This window comes from Lagenorhynchus albirostris, chromosome 16, assembly GCF_949774975.1.
Source record: "Lagenorhynchus albirostris chromosome 16, mLagAlb1.1, whole genome shotgun sequence".
NCBI lineage: Eukaryota > Metazoa > Chordata > Mammalia > Artiodactyla > Delphinidae > Lagenorhynchus > Lagenorhynchus albirostris.
The window spans coordinates 6635418-6656380 of record NC_083110.1 but is presented as its reverse complement, the minus strand read 5'-3'; the positions used below and the strand labels follow the sequence as shown (position 1 = coordinate 6656380).

At 38.9% G+C, this 20963-nt stretch overlaps 1 protein-coding gene across 1 annotated transcript in view; it reads left to right on the top strand.

Annotated features, from left to right (window-relative positions):
- Positions 1 to 20963, top strand: part of LYST (lysosomal trafficking regulator) — a 177325-nt gene that overhangs the window by 134871 nt on the left and 21491 nt on the right. Inside the window, exons 43-46 of the mRNA XM_060126030.1 lie at positions 7467 to 7607; positions 10296 to 10513; positions 17370 to 17600; positions 19618 to 19807. Coding sequence (XP_059982013.1) covers positions 7467 to 7607; positions 10296 to 10513; positions 17370 to 17600; positions 19618 to 19807 — 780 coding nt within the window. The remainder of the gene's footprint in view (positions 1 to 7466; positions 7608 to 10295; positions 10514 to 17369; positions 17601 to 19617; positions 19808 to 20963) is intronic.

The following is a 20963-nucleotide window of genomic DNA, read 5'->3' as shown; positions in this document are numbered from 1 at the left end:
TAAAGAAAAAAGAATGAAAAGAATTGAGGACAGTCTCAGAGACCTCTGGGACAACATTCTACGCACCAACATTCGAACTATAGGGATCCCAGAAGAAGAGAAAAAGAAAGGGTCTGAGAAAATATTTGAAGAGATTATAGTCAAAAACTTCCCTAATATGGGAAAGGAAATAGTCAAGTCCAGGAAGCACAGAGAGTACCATACAGGATAAACCCAAGGAGAAACACACCAAGACACGTATTAATCAAACTATGAAAAATTAAATACAAAGAAAAAATATTAAAAGGAGCAAGGGAAAAGCAACAAATAGCATACAAACAAGGGAATCCCCATAAGGTTAACAGCTGATCTTTCAGCAGAAACTGCAAGCCAGAAGGGAGTGGCAGGACATATTTAAAGTTATGAAAGGGAAAACCTACAACCAAGATTACTCTACCCAGCAAGGATCTCATTCAGAGTTAATGGAGAAATTAAAACCTTTACAGACAATAAAAGTTAAGGGAATTCAGCACCACCAAACCAGCTTTACAACAAATGCTAAAGGAACTTATCTAGGCAGGAAACACGAGAGAAGGAAAAGACCTACAAAAACAAACCCAAAACAATTAAGAAAATGGAGCATACATATCAATAACTACCTTAAATGTAAATGAATTAAAGCTCCAACCAAAAGACATAGACTAGCTGAATGGATACAAAAACAACACCTGTATATATGCTGTCTACAAGAGACCCATTTCAGACCTAGGGAGACGTACAGACTGAAAGTGAGGGGATGGAAAAAGATACTCCATGCAAATGGAAATCAAAACAAAGCTGGAGTAGCAAGTCTCATATCAGACAAAATAGACTTTAAAATAAAGACTATTACAAGAGACAAAGAAGGACACTACATAATGAACAAGGGATTAATCCAAGAAGAAGATATAACAATTGTAACTATTTATACACCCAACATAGGAGCACCTCAATACATAAGGCAAATGCTAACAGCCATAAAAGGGGAAATCGACAGTAACACAATCATAGTAGGGGACTTTAACACTGCACTTTCACCAGTGGACAGATCATCCAAAATGAAAATAAATAAGGAAACACAAGCTTTAAATGATATATTAAACAAGATGGACTTAATTGATATTTATAGGGCATTCTATCCAAAAACAACAGAATACACTTTCTTCTCAAGTGCTCATGGAATATTCTCCAGGATAGACCATATCTTGGGTCACAAATCAAGCCTTGGTAAATTTCAGAAAATTGAAATCATATCAAGTATCTCTTCCTATCACAACGCTATGAGACTAGATATCAATTACAGGAAAAAAACTGTAAAAAATACAAACACATGGAGACTAAACAATACGCTACTAAATAACCAAGAGATCACTGAAGAAATCAAAGAGGAAATCAAAAAATACCTAGAAGCAAATGACAATGAAAACACGACGACCCAAAACCTCTGGGATGCAGTAAAAGCAGTTCTAAGAGGGCAGGTTATAGTAATACAATACTACCTCAAGAAACAAGAAAAATCTCAGATTCACAACCTAACCTTACATCTAAAGCAATTAGAGAAAGAATAACAAAAAAAAACACCCAAAGTTATCAGAAGGAAAGAAATCAAAGATGAGATCAGAAATACATGAAAAAGAACTGAAGGAAACAGTAGCAAAGTTCAATAAAACTAAAAGCTGGTTCTTTGAGACGATAAACAAAATTGATAACCATTAGCCAGACTCATCAAGAAAAAAAGGGAGAAGACTCAAATCAATAAAATTAGAAATGAAAAAGGAGAAGTAACAACTGACACTGCAGAAGTACAAAGGATCATGAGAGATTACTACAAACAACTCTATGCCAATAGAATGGACAACCTGGAAGAAATGGACAAATTCTTAGAAAAGAACAACCTTCGGAGGCTGAATCCGGAAGAAATAGAAACTATGAACAGACCAATCACAAGCACTAAAATTGAAACTGTGATTAAAAATCTTCCAACAAACAAAAGCCTAGGACCAGATGACTTCACAGGCCAATTCTATCAAACATTTAGAGAAAAGCTAACACCTATCCTTCTCAAACTCTTCCAAAATATAGCAGAGGGAGGAACACTCCCAATCTCATTCTACAAGGCCACCATCACCCTGATAACAAAACCAGACAAAGATGTCACAAAGAAAGAAAACTACAGGCCCATATCACTGATGAACATAGATGCAAAAATCCTCAACAAAATACTAGCAAACAGAATCCAACAGCGCATGAAAAGGATCATACACCATGATCAAGTGGGGTTTATCCCAGGAATGCAAGGATTCTTCAGTATACGCAAATCAATCAATGTGATACACCATATTAACAAACTGAAGGATAAAAACCTATCATCATCTCAATAGATGCAGAAGAAGCTTTTGACAAAATTCAACACCCATTTATGATAAAAACTCTCCGGAAAGTAGGCATAGAGGGAACCTACCTCAACATAATAAAGGCCATTTATGACAAACCCACAGCCAACATCATTCTCAATGGTGAAAGACTGAAATCATTTCCTCTAAAATCAGGAACACGAAAAGGTTGCCCACTCTCACTGCTATTATTCAACATAGTTTTGGAAGTTTTAGCCACATCAGTCAGAGAAGAAAAAGAAATAAAAGGAATCCAAATCGGAAAAGAAGAGGTAAAACTGTCACTGTTTGCAGATGACATGATACTATACATAGAGAATCCTAAAGATGCTACCAGAAAACTACTAGAGCTAGTCAGTGAATTTAGTAAAGTAGCAGGATACAAAATTAATGCACAGAAATGTATTGCATTCCTATACACTAATGATGAAAAATCTGAAAGAGCAATTAAGGAAACACTCCCATTTACCATTGCAACAAAAAGAATAAAATGCCTAGGAAGAAACCTACCTAAGAAGACAATAGACCTGTATGCAGAAAACTGTAAGACACTGCTGAAAGAAATTAAAGATGATACAAACAGATGCAGAGAAATTCCATGTTCTTGGATTGGAATAATCAACATTGTGAAAATGACTATACTACCCAAAGTAATCTACAGATTCAGTGCAATCCCTATCAAACTACCAATGACATTTTTCACAGAACTAGAACAAAAAAATTGCACAATTTGTAGGGAGACACAAAAGACCCTGAATAGCCAAAGCAATCTTGAGAAAGAAAAATGGAGCTGGAGGAATTAGGCTCCCAGACTTCAGACTATACTACAAAGCTACAGTAATCAAGACAGCATGGTACTGGCACAAAAACAGAAATACAAATGAATGGAACAGGATAGAAAGCCCAGAGATAAACCCACATAGATATGGTCACCTTATCTTTGATAAAGGAGGCAAGAGTATACAGTGGAGAAAAGACAGTCTCTTCAATAAGTGGTGCTGGGAAAACTGGACAGCTACATGTAAAAGAATGAAATTAGAACACTTCCTAACACCATAAACAAAAATAAACTCAAAATGGATTAAAGACCTAAATGTAAGGCCAGACACTATAAAACTCTTAGAGGAAAACATAGGCAGAACACTCTATGACATAAATCACAGCAAGATCCTTTTTGACCCACCTCCTAGAGAAATGGGAAAAAAACAAAAATAAACGAATGGGACCTAATGAAAGTTAAAAGCTTTTGCACAGCAAAGGAACCATAAACAAGACAAAAAGACAACCCACAGAATGGGAGAAAATATTTTCAAACGAATCAACGGACAAAGGATTAATCTCCAAAATTTACAAGCGGCTCCTGCAGCTCAATATCAAAAAAACAAACAACCCAATCCAAAAATGGGCAGAAGACCTAAATAGACATTTCTCCAAAGAAGATATACAGATTGCCAACAAACACATGAAAGAATGCTCAACATCACTAATCATTGAGAAATGCAAATCAGAACTACAATGAGGTGTCACCTCACACCAGTCAGAATGGCCATCGTCAAAAAATCTGCAAACAATAAATGCTGGAGAGGGTGTGGAGAAAAGGGAACCCTCTTGCACTGTTGGTGGGAATGTAAATTGATACAGCCACTATGGAGAACAGTATAGAGGTTCCTTAAAAAACTTACAGTAGAGCTACCATATGACCCAGCAATCCCACTACTGGGCATATACCCTGAGAAAACCGTAATTCAGAAAGAGTCATGTACCACCATGTTCATTGCAGCACCATTTACAATAGCCAGGACATGGAAGCCACCTAAGTGTGCATTGACAGGTGAATGGATAAAGAAGATGTGGCACATATATACAATGGAATATTACTCAGTCATAAAAAGAAACAAAATCGAGTTATTTGTAGTGAGGTGGATGGACCTAGAGTCTGTCATACAGAGTGAAGGAAGTTCGAAAAAGAAAAATAAATACCGTATGCTAACACATATATATGGAATCTAAAAAAAAAAGAAAAAAAGGTTCTGAAGCACCTAGGGGTAGGACAGGAATAAAGACACAGACGTAGAGAATGGACTTGAGGACACGGGGAGGGGGAAGGGTAAGCCGGGATGAAGTGAGAGAGTAACATTGACATATATACACTACCAAATGTAACAGCTGCATCGCACAGGGAGATCAGCTCGGTGCTTTGCAACCACCTAGAGGGATGGGATAGGGAGGGTGGGAGGGAGACGCAAGAGGGAGGGGATATGGGGATATATGTATATATATATAGCTTCACTTTGTTATACAACAGAAACGAACACAACATTGTAAAGCAATTATACTCCAATAAAGATGTTAAAAAAAAAACCAGCAGTAAGCCACATGACCTTGTTAATGTCTTACATTTTAGCTTCAAATTGAACATGTCTAAGTTTATAAAAGTGCAATTCACTATTTAAAAATTAATGTCATTCACATAGCATTAAATTTACCCTTTTAAAGTGTATGCAATTCACTTTTTTATAATGTTCAACTTAATAATTATTTGAGATCACCTAAGTTATCTTTGGCCCCTAAAGGGGAATATGTTATTGTCAGTTGTTCTGACAACTGAGTGAGTTGTAAGTGGTTATAGGAGAGCCACACTGCCACCTTCTCTATAGTAACTGTCTAGTTAATCTTCTACCTCGGCATTTTCAGCGGCAGCCCTCAGGCCTGAAGATGACTTAGATAGAGATGAAGTTACTGCTTTGCGTGCAAACAGGGACACACTCACCTATCAGTTTCCAGTGAGGACCATGGTACTAGTCCTGTAGTTGTTCCTCCTGGTGCCCAGAATCCTTTATGGAATCATCTGTTCATTTACTCAACCCTTCTTGAACTTCTGTATATATTTATACTCACATGCAACCTCTTGGAGGAATGAATTTTATAGACTGTAGACTACTTGGTCTATAAAAGGGGCTTTCTTATATTTGTCCCTCTGTCTGTACACAAAACAAACGTTCTGTATGACAGCTGTTCAAATATTTGAACATTACTGCCCTGTCCCCCTTCTCGTCTCACTCTTGTTTATTCCCAGGCTAATTATCCTTAGTTAATTTGACATCCAGTTGAGAGCTTCCTATATGCAAGGCCTTATCCCAGCTGCTGCAAGGAATACAAAAATAAATAAGACAGTTCTGTACTTAGTAAAGCGTTTAAAAACTCATATTTAAGCCGTGTTTGCTCTGGTTTCCAAACCTGTCACTGCTCTGCTCATCTTTCTGGACATGTTCTGATTTGTGAATGCTCTGAATAAAAAGTGGCAGTCAGAGTAAAAAAGAATATGTCATATGTGGTTTGGGATGACTGCAGTGTATAACAGAACTGTTACTGCGTTTCTTTTCATGTAGCCCAAGGATATAGTAATATCCCAGTAAAACTCCCAATCAACTGTTATGCTAGGTTTTCCTCATTGTGTATTTAAGAATGATTAAAAAAAAAAGAAAGAAAACAGGGACAACCTAAGTCCCCATTCAGTTTCTTCTGATTAATTTAAAGTGATGTGTGATGGCTTTTTAATTTATTTCTAGACTTCTCATTTAGTCCAGGGTTTCTCACCTTGGCACTGTAGTCATTTTGAGCTACATATTTCTTTGTTACGGCAACTGTCCTGTGCATTGTAGGACATTTAGCAGTATCCCTGGCCCCCACCTACTAGATGCTAGTGGCATCCCCTCCCACCCAGCCGTGAGAACCAAAAATGTCTCTAGGCATTGCCAAGTGTCCCCTGGGGGACAGAAGTACTAGGTTAACAACTACCAGTTGAGTTCATACATGTTCTAAATTATAGGAAATGTAGTATTACTTTTTTTTTTTATCAAGAAGCTGCAGAGAATTTAAAAATCCAAACAGAAACCTCGGTGTGCTTCTCCTGTTCCACAGTTCTGTAGTCTCTACTCTAGATACTGTGATTCCATCATAGCCTCACAGAACTGCCTTTAATTTTTCTGGATTCCATTTAGATTAATAACTTTTTCTCCTGAGTGAGTTAGTAAATATTTCTTTAAGTGGCCCTCCCTACTTTCTGAGAAAAAAAGAAATATTTATAAACCTAATTTCTCCCCAGATTTTATTTAGTGCCCAGCCAATGCTGACTCAACAGAATAGATGAGAAAGTAGTAATAGAAAATGTTGCTCGGCAGAGCAGGTCAGGCTTGCGGAAGATTTAGCATATTTTTAAAAAATTGTGCCTTGCTTGATGCTGAAATTAGTCTCTAACAGTCTCCAGATAAAAAGATGTGTTCAAATTTCAGCAAGTTGAGAGGCGTTTTGGATGGTACAGCATGGTTCTGAAGAAGCATCCATGCTGCTACTGTTTTCAAGGGCTGGTCTTTAGATATCATTTCATATTCTAGGATAGAAAGTCTGATAGCTGTTGACAGAAAAGACAGGGTCAAAACTCAGTTCTTGATTATTAATAGTGTTCACCAGAAAAACTTAACAAAGGAGTAAGTATTCTTAGTTTTATTTTCATTCATAGGAAATTTTACTTAATTTTTTAGGTTAGAGTTAGAACATCTAAAAAGTAATGCCCCCCGCCCCAAAAAAAAGAAAAGAGGGAAGAAAAGAGGTAAAGAAATAATCTTGCTTCTTGCTGGGGGAAAAAACTTATTTTACCTATTTGAACTTTAATTTTCCTTCCTTATTCTTTCATTCAGTAAATAAATGATTATCCAGTTCCTAGAATGTGCTCGGTATGGTTGATATCCCAGGTCTCTACTTTTACAGAACTTTCATTCTACTTGGGCAGACAGTAATCAATTAAACAAATAAGTGATATACATTTATCTAGTTATATGTACTATGAAAGCATAATACTGATTAAAAATAACATAATGCAGTCGCAAATTATGTAGAGAAATATTTATTTTCAAGAACACGAATAATCTCTTTTAAACTATGGACAAAGTGAACATCATTTTAATCTTTTTGAAATAGTAAAAGTGAATTAATTGTAACAAGTTTCCAATGGAATCAAGTCTTTGTGTCTTAAGTGTGTTATTTGTATTTTTTCAGATCAGAGTTTTGACATCCCAGACAGAACTTTTCATTCTACAAACACAACCTGGCGTCTCTCCTCTTTTGAGTCCATGACTGATGTGAAAGAACTTATCCCAGAGTTTTTCTATCTTCCAGAATTCTTAGTTAACCGTGAAGGTATAACAGTAAACCGTTTTCTAATTTAAATTTCTGAGGGTTTGTACTTACTTTATAATTTTCCAAAAATAAAAATACCTTTTGTAAGTCCTAAAATTTGAGTCCCCAAATAAGAGAAATACCTTTACTTATTAAGTATATAATGTTATTTCCAAGTGAGCTTGAGGATGTTAAATATTTTATAGGACTAGCTATATCTGGAAAACTGTAACTTTTAACTATTAAAAGTATTTGTAAACATGTATTTTAATTCTGTTACAGAACTTGCTTTATTATTTTCTCTGATTACAAAAGTTATAATATGCTGATTATAAAAAAGTCATGAATTTATAAAGAACAATGTAAATTAACCAAAATCTCAATGATTTTATGAGGAATGACCAAGTTAGAAATAAAACACTCTAACTAGAGTTATCTAATAATGAAAAGGAATACTAGAAGGTAAAATCTGATTTTCTGTGATGCCAGTGACCAACTATCTTGGTAATCTTACCTGTTCTTTAATGTAAGATCAGTTAATCCTTTACAGGGTATATTTGGGTCGTTTTCCTATATTACTTAATTTCATATTTTTATGTGACCTTTAGGAAATACATGAAATTGAGAATTATATCTTTAGAGAGGTTAATGTTGGACAAATGACTTCAGAATTTTTTCCTATATTAACTGGCCTCTCTGGAGTTATTTAGAGAATCATTAATAAATCCGTGCTGCTAATTACCTGGAACAAGCTTCATAGTGTTGCCCAAGTGAGAAATGCCTCAGTGAAGTATCAGCACCTGCAGCTGGGGGTACCTGCCTTGTGGCTTTCAATCAGGAACTCATTTCTCTGTCCAAAAACCACATTCCTCTGTGGTTTCTTATATGTATGTTCCTGTTATCTATGGCTGCATAGTGACTCAAAACAACATTAAATGTATTCTCCATCACAGTTTTTGCAGGTCAGAAATTCAGGAACAGCTCAGCCAAGTGGTTTTTGTGGTTTTGGCTCAGGGTCTCTTGTGCATTCAGATTGGCTGGAGCTGGAACATCCAGGGGAACAGAGCAGCACAGGGCTGGTGGGCATCTCTCTCTTCAGGTAGTGTCCATGGTTTTCCATGTGGTTTCTCCACGTGGACTAGTGGACACCCTACTTGGCAACTCAGGGTTCCAAAGGCAAGTGTCCCTAGAGAGATGAGCAGAAGCTGCATGGCCTTTTCCAGCCTAGCCTTGGAAGTCACACGGTGGCACTTACACTGCATTCTGTTTGTGAGGTAGTCACAATTCCCCTTCACATTCAAAAGGAAGGAGCATAGACTTTGCCATTTGATAGGGGAGCAGCAAGATTCTAGAAAAGCATGCACAACAGCAAGTGGTGTTACAGCCATTTTTGGAAACGATAACTTGCTATAGCATACATCCTGCTATTTCCTATGAGCATTTCTATAGGCCTCTCACTGTACCTCCAGGCATCTGCTCTGGGTGAACAGTGTCTACCTCTGTGATGTGTCCCCAGAGCAGCAAAAAGTTGGGAATGATTTGAGTTCACAGAGACCCCCTGTGGCTCAACCCCTCCTAGCTCAGCCCTTAGATGCCTCATCACCATTGATCAATCAGTAAGTCTCTGCTGCTTCCCCTGAAGCCGCTGCATAGAGTATGGAGGTGCTCAGCCAGTACATCCTAACGCTGTCACCCTGCAGCTGTCTGTTGGATGACTGCTGGGACTTTTGAGGTGACCCTCACCCCCACCCCGTATTAATTTTATATAAGCCCTTAGTTTATATTTTATATCATGTCATTTCAGAGTACTTCCAAAATTAGTGAAGATCCTTCCAACTGTTTTCACAAGATCCAGAAGTAGGCAGACAGCAACTTAATTTTACATGGAGCATAATTAGCTTTTAAGAGGTCTTTTTTAATTTGGATTCTGCTATGGTGTTTGGATTTTCTGTCCATTAAAAAAAAAAAAGGTAGCACAAAAAAAAAGTTCTGTTCAAAGGTAGCATTTCCTCTAGGACAGTTTTTTAAAGAAACACTCTGAGATTTTTGTTTACACTAGCAGACTAATGAGGCAATTAGGTAATACCTTATTTACATCGCGGAAGAACCCTCTTACTCAGTGTGTTAGTATAATTTTGTTGTCCACAGGAATGCTTAGTGGAAATGAAATCAGAACAGACCTATAGATTTACCATAAAATTAATAGACTAAGTTCATTCTAGGAATGTGTATACTTTGTATTCGTTGAGTTTTTAAACTACAGAATGCTAATACTTACTACATATAAGTAGTCTTGAATTTATTATATGTTAACACCAATCATTCAGAAATGCTTATACAAAAGCCTTCACTTTATTTTAATCAGGTTTACAATTGAGATATTTTCTCACTTGATGCATTTGAAGATTTGATAACTGGAATATTGGAATTAGTGGGCAATGATTTTCTGCTTGTTTTTCAATATGATATAAAGCGGTGGAAGGGTAAAGTTGAAAGATCTCAGATTCAGTTAGGATAGATAGCGTTAATCCATGTAGCTCTGTGAGGGGTAAGTCAGCAGGTGAGCAACGGTGTTACTATCCTCTCGCTGCTCCTTCTCCAGGTTATAGCACACAATAGCTATTTCTGTGAACTCTTACGATCTGCTCAGTGGGCCAAAGGAAGCATGCTCTGGGGGAGATAAACATTGATATTACTCTTCTCTTTTAGGTTTCGATTTTGGTGTACGCCAGAATGGTGAACGGGTTAATCACGTCAACCTCCCGCCTTGGGCACGTAACGATCCTCGTCTTTTTATCCTCATCCATAGACAGGCTCTAGAGTCTGACTACGTGTCCCAGAACATCTGTCAGTGGATCGACTTGGTATTCGGGTATAAGCAAAAAGGGAAGGCCTCTGTCCAAGCCATCAATGTTTTTCATCCTGCTGTAAGTGACTCTCTTAAAACTCTGCATTTATATAAGGTAGAAGGTTAGACTGTTTCTTTACAATACCCAAGTTATCAAAGAGAATTGACAAAGACACTCAACTTGCCCAAGATTTTTCAGGTTTTATATCTTACCTCTTTAAGAATAACTAAGATACTATCTGTCAGGGGTTCCCCAAGACCATCCCCAGGTTGGATGAGGACTTAACAACTCAGCGTATTGTTGTAATTACAGCTAAGGTTTATTACAGTGAAGGGTACAAAGCAAAATCAGCAAAAGGAAAAGATGCACCGGGCAAAGCTGGAGGAAACCAGGCACAAGCTTCCAGGAGACTTCTCCCAGTGAATCACAAGGAACTCACTCACTTCCTCCAGAAGCAAATTGTGACAGCATGTGTGATGTTGTCTACCCGGGAAGCTCATGAGGGATGCAGTGCCAGCGTTTTTATCGAGGACTCGCCGTGTAGCCCCCCCCCCCAAGTCCTGAAATTCCAGGCGTCCAGGAGGAGACCGGTAGTCAGTATACACCACACTGTTTGTACAGTTTGGGTGCAGTGAGCCACTCTTATCAGGCAGAGAAGGTGGGAACTCTCTTGAAATCCATGTTCCCAGACACCAGCCAAGGACCACATTTGCAGGCATGCCATCCCAAGGAGAGCAGTTCAGGCCTGCCGCGTAACTCTTTTCTGCATACTGTCCTGTATATCAATATATGTTCTATTTTTAAATGGCCTCATTTTTCCTCATTGCACGAGCAATATTTGTGCCTTGTTAGAAAAATGTATAAGACACAGACTGCAAAAGGAAGAAATTTTAAAATCAACTTTGATATCATCATCCAAAGATAAATATCAAACCACCTTCTAGACTTTTATCTATACATATGTATCACTCCATTTATATAATATTAATACTATTTATTCCAAAGTATGGCTATCCAATAATTTATTTAACCAGTCCCCTATTGTTGGATATTTAGTTAGTATGCATTTGCTATTAAACTTAATATTCCTCAGATTATTTCTTTACGTACCTCTTTACTTCTTCAAGATAAATTCCTAGAAGCAGAATTGTTACACCTCAACATACGTTTTTTAATGTTGTTAGATAGTCTACCTTTTTTTAAAAAAAGTCTATTCAGGAAACATTTATTTTGCTAGGCTCTAGGGAAACGAAGGTGAATAAGATTCACATAGGGAGGGAACATATATGAATGGCCAGTAAGCAAATGATAAAGGTGCTGGCATCTTTAGTCATCAGGGAAATGCAAATTAAAGCCACGATGAGTTACCACTTTATATCCTTGAGAATGACTGAAAGTAAAAAGACTAACAATTCCAGATATTGGGTAGGTGGAATACTACTCAACAGTGAAGAGGAATGGATTTCAGATGTCCGTGACAGCATGGATGAATCTCCAAAACATTTTACACTGAATGAAAGAAGCCTTACATAAGAGTACACTCTGTATGAATCCACTCCGTTTACATGAAATTCAAGAACAAGGAACATTAATCTCTTAGTGGTAGAAATCATGGGGAATTTACCTTAAAGATGGTTCTTTATTTCTTTAAGATAATTTCCAATCTAATTGCCTCTGGGGAGTAGAGTAGTGACTGCCACAGGTGTACCAGGGAACTTTCTGGGGTGATGGAAATGCTCTATACCTTGATTTGCTTGATGGTTGCATGGGATGGTACTATAAAAATCTGTATTGTTTTATTGTAAGTAAAATATACCTCTATAAAAATGTATATAAAATTTTTATAAGTTTTAAAGACTGAGGTGTAATTTTTGAACTTTGTTCATATTTGATGCAAAATGTAACTTTAAAAGCAATTAAGAATTTGGACATTAACCTCAATATACTCTGTGCCTATAATACTGGGACAAATTTTCACTTGTTCTCATATAAAATTCACATTAAAAGTATCTGCATGCTGAAATATACCATTTAATTCTCATCTTACTAGATTTTTTCCATTAATTCTTTGAGACTTTAGAGCTTTAAAAAGGATAGTTTATACCATTGTTCTAGAAAATTTAAATACAATTTATTTATTTATTTTGCTGCACCACGCGGCATGTGGGATCTTAGTTCCCTGACCAGGGATCTAACCCGTGCGCCCTGCAGTAGAAGCGTGGAGTCTTAACCACTGGACCACCAGGGAAGTCCTGTTCTAGAAATTTAATAAAACTCAATTCATGGGACGAAACCAGTGTCGCAATTAAGCACATAGTCTCTAAATCCACAATTGAGTTCAAATCCTCACTCTGTGACTCTACCACTTACTGTGTGACCTGCAGTGTGACCTTAACTTCTCTGTACCTTAATGTACAAATTTGTAAAATGTGAACAATAATACCAGCCTCATAAATAAGAAAATGCATACAGGGTAGTGTCTGCCATCCAGTTAAGTGCAAATAAATGTTAACTTTGTAAAAAGGAATGTAGGGGCTTCCCTGGTGGCACAGTGGTTAAGAATCCACCTGCCATTGTAGGGGACACGGGTTCGAGCCCTGGTCCAGGAAGATCCCACATGCCGTGGAGCAGCTAAGCCCATGTACCACAACTACTGAGCCCGTGAGCCACAACTACTGAGCCCGCGTGGCACAACTGCTGAAGCCCGTGCTCCACAACAAGAGAAGCCACCGCAATGAGAAGGACGTGTACCGCAACAAAGAGTAGCCCCCACTCGCCACAACTAGAGAAAGCCCGCGCACAGCAACGAAGACCCAATGCAGCCAAAAATAAATTAATTCATTCATTAATTTTAAAAAGATAGAAAAAATATTTTAAGAGGAATGTAAAAATGCCTTTTGATCTTAATTCGTCATTCACCAATATATGGGGTTCACTAGAAACTGATACCACAGAACGTAAAGATACTAATTTAAAGTAAATTTTAAGAGTCCTGGATACCGGATTATTCCATTCTTCATTTGAATTTTCGAGTATATTAAATCAAGCAACCATTAGGAATGAGCCTGCTTAGATAAGCGTTTGTAACAGGTATTTGAGCCCTTGTGGTCGTGTGAGGGTGGTGGCGAGGGGAGTGGATGTTGAAGATTAACTTCTGAAGAATCGTTGAAACTTTTTTTTGGTATTTATAGAGATGTTCTATGCAGATATAAAACTGAAATTTGCTGACTGATTCAATGCTAAAAGCTAAATTACACAAGCGAGATGCACAAGCATGACAGATCTATACCCAGCTACTGACTGCTAGCTTTAAAAATAATAAAGTAAGTGCACATCACCCTCCATCTGACTCTAACACTAAGAAGAAAAGTGTAACAACACCCTTCATGTTAAAAAGCTTGCAATTTTCACTGCTGCTCTTTCAGATCCACTTACAGTTTTCATTAGAACCTAAATAATAGTCTCTTAAGCTACCTACTAACATTCTATCACAATTTCATTTTTATATACCTTTTCCCATGTATCACTTTGGACAAATGACTTTTTCAATAATTTAGTGTTACACATGAAGTCTTTATATATATATATACACAAACACTAGGTGGGAAAGAAAAGGACAGTGACAGATCCTGAATTTTTACTCCTTTTCTAGACTGATTATTGCCCTAACCCCCTTTCTCTCTAGCTTCACGTCCTAAGAAAGGTGACAGCATGGAGGACACCAGTCGCGTGCAACATTAAGTGTGCCAACCTCTCTGCAGTGTTTTGGTTGAAGATGGAATACCTTGACTTTGTTTCTCATCCAGTCTTCTGCCCCTTGCCGGGGAGGTGAAGCTGTCCCGCTTCCTCCGTTGACAGCTTTGCCTGGTTGGCTGAGGGAGGCTGGAAGGATATACATCACATTACAGCCTTCTCACTGCAAGGTTCTAGTCAGGTTCAGCAATGTATGTGGAAACCTGCACAGCAAACACAGAGAGAGGGAATCAGAATTCAATTATTCCTCTCCAAGGATAAATAAAGCATGGATGAGTTGCTCTTGAGCTTACAGGATGGAAAGCACAAAGACTTTGCTTGGGTTTCAGTGATGCTGGTGTTTAGAATCCTGATTCTTCAGCCCAGACAGGAGAAGAGATATAGACCTACAAAAATCTAGGTTCCTTACTAATGTCTCTGTATGTAAGAAAATATATCTCAATAGTTGATATTCTTAGACATCTTCAAGATGGGGTAGCGACACAAAGTCATCCTGTGACACCAGCCATTGTGTTTTGAGAGGAATCAGACTCTTTCTTTGAGCATATTCCCATCAAAGAACAAAAGGGCATTTGGATATCATGTAATTTCAGGCAGACACAGATGGTTTTGAACTTCTAGTTCTCATTTTTAGGAATTGAGAAATTGAGGTGGGGCAGGTTCCCCTAGTTTTCTTCAGTCTTCGTGTTGCCATATAGCTGCATTCTCTTGTCTCTTTTGATTTTGTTGACCACTTGAAATGATTTTGACCAATTCCCTGACTCTAGTTTTCTGACCAATATCTGACAGGCAGCCACAGAAAAAATAGAGCCACCTACTAACCTACTTGCAGAAGCTATTTTGGGTCAACTGAATTGAAAAACCTGATTATTTTTCATCAACTCTCACTGAAAGACAAGACCAAAGAAAAACCTCATTTAGTTTTTCTTTTTTTTAAATTTGAGGTATAATTGACATACATTATATTAGTTTCCAGTATACAGCATACTGATTTCGATCATTTGCAAAATGATCACCGCAGTAAGTCTAGTTAACACCCACCCCATACGTAGTTACAAAAAATTTTTTTCTTGGGATGAAGACTTTTAAGATTTATTTTCTTAGGAACTTTCAGATCTGCAGTACAATGTTATTAACTGCAGTCACCATGCTGTACGTTATATCCCAGGACTTACTTGCTTTATAGCTGGAAGTTTGTACCTTTGGCTCCCTTCACCCGTTTGCCCACACCCCACCTGTGGCAACCACCAATCTTATGAGCTTGGTCTTTTGTTTGTTTAGATTCCACATATAAATGAGATCATACTTATTTGTATGGTATTTGTCTCTCTCTCTGACTTGTTTCACTTAGCATCATACCTTCAAGGTCCACCTGTGTTGTGACAAGATTTCATTCTTTCTTATGGCTGAGTAATAATTCCATTGCATGTATTTACCACATTGTCTCCATCCATTCCATTGGTGCATGCTTCGGGTGCTTCCATGTCCTGGCTATTATAAATAAGGCTGTAATGAACATAGGGGTGCATGTATCTTTTCAAATTCGTGTTTTCAAAATACCCAGAAGTGGAAATGCTGGATCATATGGTAGCTCTATTTTTAGTTTTCTGAGGCATCTGCATACTGTTCTCCACAGTGGCTGCACCAATTTACATTCCCACCAACAGTGCAGAGGGGCTTCCTTTTCTCTACATCCTCGCCAACGGTTGTTATCTCTTGTCTTTTTGATACTAGCCATTCTCACAGGTGTGAGATGACATTTCATTGTGGTTTTACTTGCATTTTCCTGATGATTAGTGATGCTGAGCATCTTTTCATATACCTGTTGGCCGTCTGTATGTCTTTTTTGGAAGAATGTCTATTCAGGTCCTCTGCCCGCCCCCTGCCATTTTCTTTCTAATTTATTCCTTTATTTATTTATAATATTCCTTTGCAGAAAAGTTCCATAATTTTTCCCATTTTTTTTAACATCTTTATTGGAGTATAATTGCCCTACACTGTTGTGTTAGTTGCTGCCCTGTAACAAAGTGAATCAGCTATACGTATACATATATCCCCATATCCCCTCCCTCTTGCGTCTCCCTCCCACCCTCCCTATCCCACCTCTCTATGTGGTCACAAAGCACCGAGCTGATCTCCCTGTGCTATGCAGCCGCTTCTCACTAGCTATTTTACATTTGGTAGTGTATATATGTCAGTGCTGCTCTCTCACTTCGTCCCAGCTTACCCTTCCCCCTCCCCGTGTCCTCAAGTCCATTCTCTACATCTGCGTCTTTACTCCTGTCCTGCCCCTAGGTGCTTCAGAACCTTTTTTTTTTTTTTTAGATTCCATATGTATGTGTTAGCATACGGTATTTGTTCTCTTTCTGACTTACTTCACTCTGTATGACAGTCTGTAGGTCCATCCACCTCACTACAAATAACTCAATTTCGTTTCTTTTTATGGCTGAGTAATATTCCATTGTATATATGTGCCACATCTTCTTTATCCATTCGTCTGTCGATGGACACTTAGGTTGCTTCCATGTCCTGGCTATTGTAAATAGTGCTGCAATGAACACGGTGGTACATGACTCTTTTTGAATTATGGTTTTCTCAGGGTATGTGCCCAGGAGTGGGGTTGCTGGGTCGTATGGTAGCTCTGTTTTAGTTTTTAAGGAGCCTGCATACTGTTCTCCATAGTGGCTGTATCTATTTACATTCCCACCAACAGTGCAGCCCCTTTTTAATTAGATGGGTTTGCTACTGAGTTGTGTAAGTTCTTTATAGATTTTGGATACTAACCCTTTATCAGATATATGATTTGCAAGCAATTTCTCTCATTCAGTAGGTTGTCTTTTCATTTTGTTGATGGATTCCTTTGCTGTGCAGATAAATGAAGTCTTATATGTTATTCTCTTAAATTAAAATTAATTTTATAAACATACCTAATTAGCACCAGTCAAGGTGCATTATTTTCATTCACCCATTCAGAAGCATTGATCATTCCTATTCTGATCTCAATTCCTATTCTGATTATTAATGATTGTTAACCTGTTCAAAAACATTTTAAAATGCTTTTCATTTGAAACAGAGAAGAGTAAACCATTGCCTAGAGAATAAAACAAGTTGTTGTTTTCCCCTTCAGTGTTATCTCCAAGTCTTGCTTTTTACATACCTCTCGTTTTCTTTTATTCTTCAGACATATTTTGGAATGGATGTCTCTGCAGTTGAAGATCCAGTTCAGAGACGAGCACTGGAAACCATGATAAAAACCTACGGCCAGACCCCTCGTCAGCTGTTCCAGTCGGCCCATGCGAGCAGACCTGGCTCCAAGCTCAACATCGAAGGGGAGCTTCCTGCTGCCGTGGGGTTGTTAGTGCAGTTTGCTTTCCGGGAAACCAGAGAACAGGTCAAGGAAGTTCCCTATCCGGTATGTCATTTGGATTTCAATAGAATTCAGCAAAAACTGGCTCAACTCCTGAGCCGTCAGGTCCCCTCCCAGGCTCTAGGGGCAGGGAAGCGAGTAGCACAGTCCCGGCCTGAAGGTGAGTGCCAGCCAGTGAACACAGATGCCTGCACTACGTTCTGTGTGTAGGAAATGCTGCGTTAGTGCTACGGAGAGAGTACTTCGGGAGCTCAGTCGGATTGTCACCTCCCTGAGGGTCGTTACTGGGGAGAGCCTCACCAGGCAGTGACATAACAGGCGTTGCAAATGAGAGGACAGGAAACATCCCGGACTCGGGAAGAGTCTGAGCGTGGCTGTGCCAGTGCAGACATGCCTAGCGTGGTCCCTCCTGGTCATTATCTTCCAGCAGAGGTGCTGACCGGAAGTGTAAATGTTTGGGTGTACGGTGAAGGGGGAAATCGTACATGTTGTTTTGGCCCCTCCAGGTTGTAATGATTAGAAGTATTGCCTCTTAAAATGGGAAGTAGGGGGCTTCCCTGGTGGCGCAGTGGTTGAGAGTCCGCCTGCCGATGCAGGGGACGCGGGTTCGTGCCCCGGTCCGGGAGGATCCCACGTGCCGCGGAGCGGCTGGGCCCGTGAGCCATGGCCGCTGAGCCTGCGCGTCCGGAGCCTGTGCTCCGCAGCGGGAGAGGCCACAACAGTGAGAGGCCCGCGTACCGCAGAAAAAAAAAAAAAAAAAAAATGGGAAGTAGGTATAATTTTTACTCTGAAATAGAAAAATAAAGCAAGCAAGCCTTAAGAGTAAAATGGATTCTAATCCTCAACTAAATTCTTCATTATAAAAGCAGCAAAGATGGGAGATTGTGAATTGTGAAGTGTTACAAAGGTTTGCAGAAGGAAATCGCAGAAAATGAAAAGGCAAGGGAAAGAGGTTGTGAAGGTCTTGGAGATAAAGTAAAGCACGGATGTCGAACTGCAGTCGTCTGGGAGCCACTTTAAGAGAACATGGTTTTTACAGATCTTGCTTTGATAGTCGTTTCTTATAATAATGCTTCTTCTTAAATACACTAAAGGTAAAACACAAATAGAACACTAAATGTAAGTTCTTTATGCTCAGAGCTCATATATATCAAATTTGCATGTTAAATACAAACAAAACTTATACAACTAGTAAAAATGAAATTTAAATTTTAAAACATCAATAGGAGAAACAGTGTTGTTTTGCTGAACCCAGACCACCAGTGTTGTGTTTCATAGTTGAAAGCTGTATTTTTTGTTTTGTGTTTACTTGTCAACGAAACTCATATGCTTTTGAAGCCTTACAAATCATTTTAGTCATTGTCATTACCAGAGTCATTATTTTTAGCTAGAATCTATTATTTTAACATGTCAAAATAACAGTACGTCCCTGAAAAGTAATAAACGCCATTTAATTTGCCACTATACTTATTGCTCATTAACTAGTTGAAGTTGGCAAGTATGAAGGACCTGAGCAGTATGTCTGTTTGCAGTGGGAACGTGTACGGACCTGCCTCCTTCCCACCCCAGGACCTTCGCACTGGCTGTTCCCTCCGCCTGGCGTGCCCATCCCCAGATAGAACCCCAGTTTGCTCTCTGTTTCAGTCAGGTGTCTGCTCAGACATTATCTCCGCAGACAGTCTTACCCGACCCCCGTGTCTAAACGGGCAGCTCTGTCACTCTTGGTCCTCTTCCCCTTCTTTGACTTTCTTCATAGCACTTGCACCAGCTGACATCTTGTGCATGTATTTGTTTAGTTGTTGTCTGACCTGCTTCCCAGCTATCAGACAGCTCCACGGGCACTGGGACTTCATGTGTCTTGTTCATCACTGTGTCTAGCAACCAAGAACACATATTTCCATATGCTAAGCACGGGGGAAGTAAAAAATTATAAAATAATTCTTGCCCACAAAGGGCTTATAATCAGGCTGCTTTCCCTTACTCTGTTTGGAGTTTAAATTAGAAGTGATTCTATATTTACTACCTTTTTTTAAATTGTACTTTTTACTTTCCTCGGTTGTAGAGTCCTTTGTCATGGATAAAAGGCTTGAAGTGGGGGGAGTATGTCGGTTCCCCAAGTGCCCCAGTACCTGTGGTCTGCTTCAGCCAGCCGCACGGAGAAAGATTTGGTTCTCTCCAGGCGCTGCCCACTAGAGCAATCTGCGGTTTGTCCCGAAATTTCTGTCTTCTGATGACGTACAGCAAAGAACAAGGTAAAATCAAACATGAAAATCGTCCTAGGCATGTCTTTCATGAGATCTGAATGTTTCCCCTCATCTGTGCTGCTATTTTGTTTTATTTCTGAGTTTTCTGAGTCCTTGGCGAAAAACTAAACTCAAATCTGTGTTCATTTAATGCAACGTAGGAATTAAAACATAGTACGTGAAAAAAATGGGAACTAAATGCAATGTCATTTGAAATGAGAGGAGGAGACAAGAATAAATGTCTCACAAGATGAAAACATTAACAGTTTTATATAAATGTACACTTTGAGACTCTTGAATTCCAGAATAGACAGACTTATGTGACCAGCAAATCTAGTACCTCAGAAGAGACAAGCATGAGATTAAAACACAACGAGGAAGTCATGATAGCCTTGAAAATAGGTTTTTAAAATATGTATGTCTGGAAAGCAATGTTTTTCTCACCTCTCTGTGCACTGACTCACTGAAAGCAACACATGGAAAAGTGCTGTCAGTAGAGGCCCTCTTCATATTTCTAAATGTCACCTACACCGTGGAAAACTAGTGACATTTTCCGCTCAAGTAATCCCTCCATCCTCCCAAATTAACCGTTTTACTTAATGTGAAAGAACTCTTCCTACGTCCTAGGCATGGGCTTTAAACACTAAAATGAATGACTGAGGGTACCCATCTGTTCGCATCAGGTGTGTGCAGATTTGCCCGGAAGCCTGCGTGTGGACCAGACACGTCTTAGCGTTCCGCGCTGTTAGTGTTTAACCTTGCGTTCTGTGCACTGTGCTCCTCGGTCCACATGGCCTCCCACCCCACGGAGCACCACAGTGCAGAGATGCCAGGACCCATGCCAAACATCGGCCACCTAAAGGAATTCAGTGTGCTGGCTGGGCCACAGTTCTTTTAGACTCACTCTTCATTCTGTCATGAAATGAATGATTGATTGCCTTTATAGTTGTCGGTAATGAAAGAGGCTGCGCGCCATTTTGTCTAAGTTTAGTGAGCTAGGAGGAGAAGGTAAAAGCTGTTTGATCATCGCTGGAATATCAGTACTTTATTCTCACTAGGACGTTGCAATTAGCTATGAGGTATGTCACAAGTAATTTACTACTAATAATACTTAAAGTACCAAAATGCGTGAATAATTTATCTTTAAAAAATTAATTAGGGTGGA